This window comes from Choloepus didactylus, chromosome 18 (genome assembly GCF_015220235.1).
Source record: "Choloepus didactylus isolate mChoDid1 chromosome 18, mChoDid1.pri, whole genome shotgun sequence".
Classification (NCBI taxonomy): domain Eukaryota; kingdom Metazoa; phylum Chordata; class Mammalia; order Pilosa; family Megalonychidae; genus Choloepus; species Choloepus didactylus.
The window spans coordinates 18,806,377-18,808,397 of record NC_051324.1 but is presented as its reverse complement, the minus strand read 5'-3'; the positions used below and the strand labels follow the sequence as shown (position 1 = coordinate 18,808,397).

At 42.8% G+C, this 2,021-nt stretch overlaps 1 protein-coding gene across 1 annotated transcript; it reads left to right on the top strand.

The window, feature by feature from the left end:
* Window positions 1-257: 257 nt before the first annotated feature.
* LOC119514336 (olfactory receptor 1A1-like) lies at window positions 258-1,187 on the top strand. The gene has a single exon (XM_037810050.1). It carries the CDS (start codon window positions 258-260, stop codon window positions 1,185-1,187), a length of 930 nt encoding a protein of 309 aa, XP_037665978.1.
* The last annotated feature ends 834 nt before the right edge of the window (window positions 1,188-2,021 follow it).

Genomic DNA, 2,021 nt, shown 5'->3' with positions numbered 1-2,021 from the left:
TGCTGGGGTAGCACGTAATGAGCACCACTGATGTACAAATCGAGTATTTCCTGCACATGAATGTCCAGGGGTGAAGGACAGTTAGTCCCACATATCAAGGCAAATTTTTTCCTCACATATTGTCTCTGTATGGATTTAGAAATGCAGCAATAAGAGATCTGATTATTGGAGTCAAAAGTGATGGATAGGGGACTAATTGCACACAGTATGTTCACTAATAATTCTGCATTTCCCTCCCCTTTCATGTTGAAGAAGCCATGAAGAAGGAAAACCAGTCCTCTACCTTGTGTTTCATCCTCCTGGGAGTTAGCAGCCAGCAGGCTCAGGAAGATTTCTTCTTCATCCTCTTCCTCTTCATCTACCCCACCACAATGATGGGCAACCTACTCATCATCTTGGCCATTCATTCTAATGTTCACCTCCACAACCCTATGTACTTTTTCCTTGCCAACCTCTCCCTCGTTGACATCTTTTTCTCATCTGTAACCGTTCCTAAGATGCTCACAAACCATCTTTTGGGCAGCAGAGCCATCTCCTTCAGGGGATGCATAACACAAATGTATTTCATGATTTCCTTGGCTAATACTGACAGCTTCATCTTAGCTGTGATGGCGTATGATCGGGCTGTAGCCATCAGCTGCCCTCTTCATTACACAACAATTATGAACCCAAGGACTTGTTTCCTGCTTATTGTTGGGTCTTGGATGATTGGAATTGCCAATTCCCTCCCCCACACTCTACTCACAGCTGGTCTGTCCTTCTGTGGCAACCAGGAAGTGGCCAACTTCTACTGTGATATTAGCACTTTGCTCAAGTTGTCCTGTTCTGACATCCAATTTAATGTGAAGATGATGTACCTAGGGGTTGGGATTTTTTCCTTGCCATTAATATGCATCATCATCTCCTATGTTCGGGTCTTCACCACTGTGTTACTGGTTCCATCCACCAAGGGTGTGCTCAAAGCCTTCTCCACCTGTGGCTCCCACCTCACAGTTGTTTCTTTGTATTATGGGACAGTGATGGGCATGTATTTCCGCCCTCTGACCAGTCACAGCCTGGAGGATGCAGTGATAACTGTGATGTATTTGGTAGTGACCCCAATGTTAAATCCTTTCATCTATAGTCTGAGAAACCGGGACATGAAGGCTGCCTTGGGGAAGCTCTTCAGCAAAAGAATTTCCTCATAATGAATGTTAGTTCATGCATGCATTAAACACTACAATCTATAATTAGATTGCACTTAGGAATCCAGTTCCAGTGTCACCCTTTCCAGGTAAGCAGCTTTGATTTTTCCAGCCAGAAAATTCCTCCATCCCAAAATCCTGTAACAGATTGATGAGACTGCAGTCTTACAAAGTGACCACTTTGCATGCATTATTGCTCTTTTGGCAGAGCAGCAGCACAAGAACCCTAGGTTCATGTCCCAGCTGTGATACTGATGAGCAGAGTGGAGTTTGAAAGTCTCAGTATTTTCTTCCACATCTACAGGTTATAAAAAGAAATATTTATCCAGCTCTATCACATCATTACTGGAACATGTCATCTGGTGCTATGAAGCATATAAATCACTATTTGAATGTCAATTTTTACCATTTGTTTAAGTTTCCTAGGCAACTTAGGTAAATATCATAAAATGGACCAGCTTAAAAAATGGGAATATATTAGCTTCTGGTTTTCAGGCTGGGAAAATGTCCAAATCAAGGCGTCATCAAGATGATAATTTTTCCCCAAGACTGTGGTAATCTGGGGCTGGCTGCTGACCACTTTCAGTCCTTAGCTTGTCACATGGCAAGGCACATGATGGTGTCTGCTGGTCTCTCTCTTCTCTTCCTGGTTCCATTGATTTCAGCTTCTGGTTGCTCCAGCTGTGACTTTCTCTTTCATTATCTGAATTTGTTCTGTTTATCAATGATTTCTGTGATAGGATTAAGACACATTCTGATTGAAGTGGGTCACACCTTAGCTGAAATAGCCTCATGAAAAGGTTCTCCTTGCTATGGGTTCATACCCACAGCAATGGA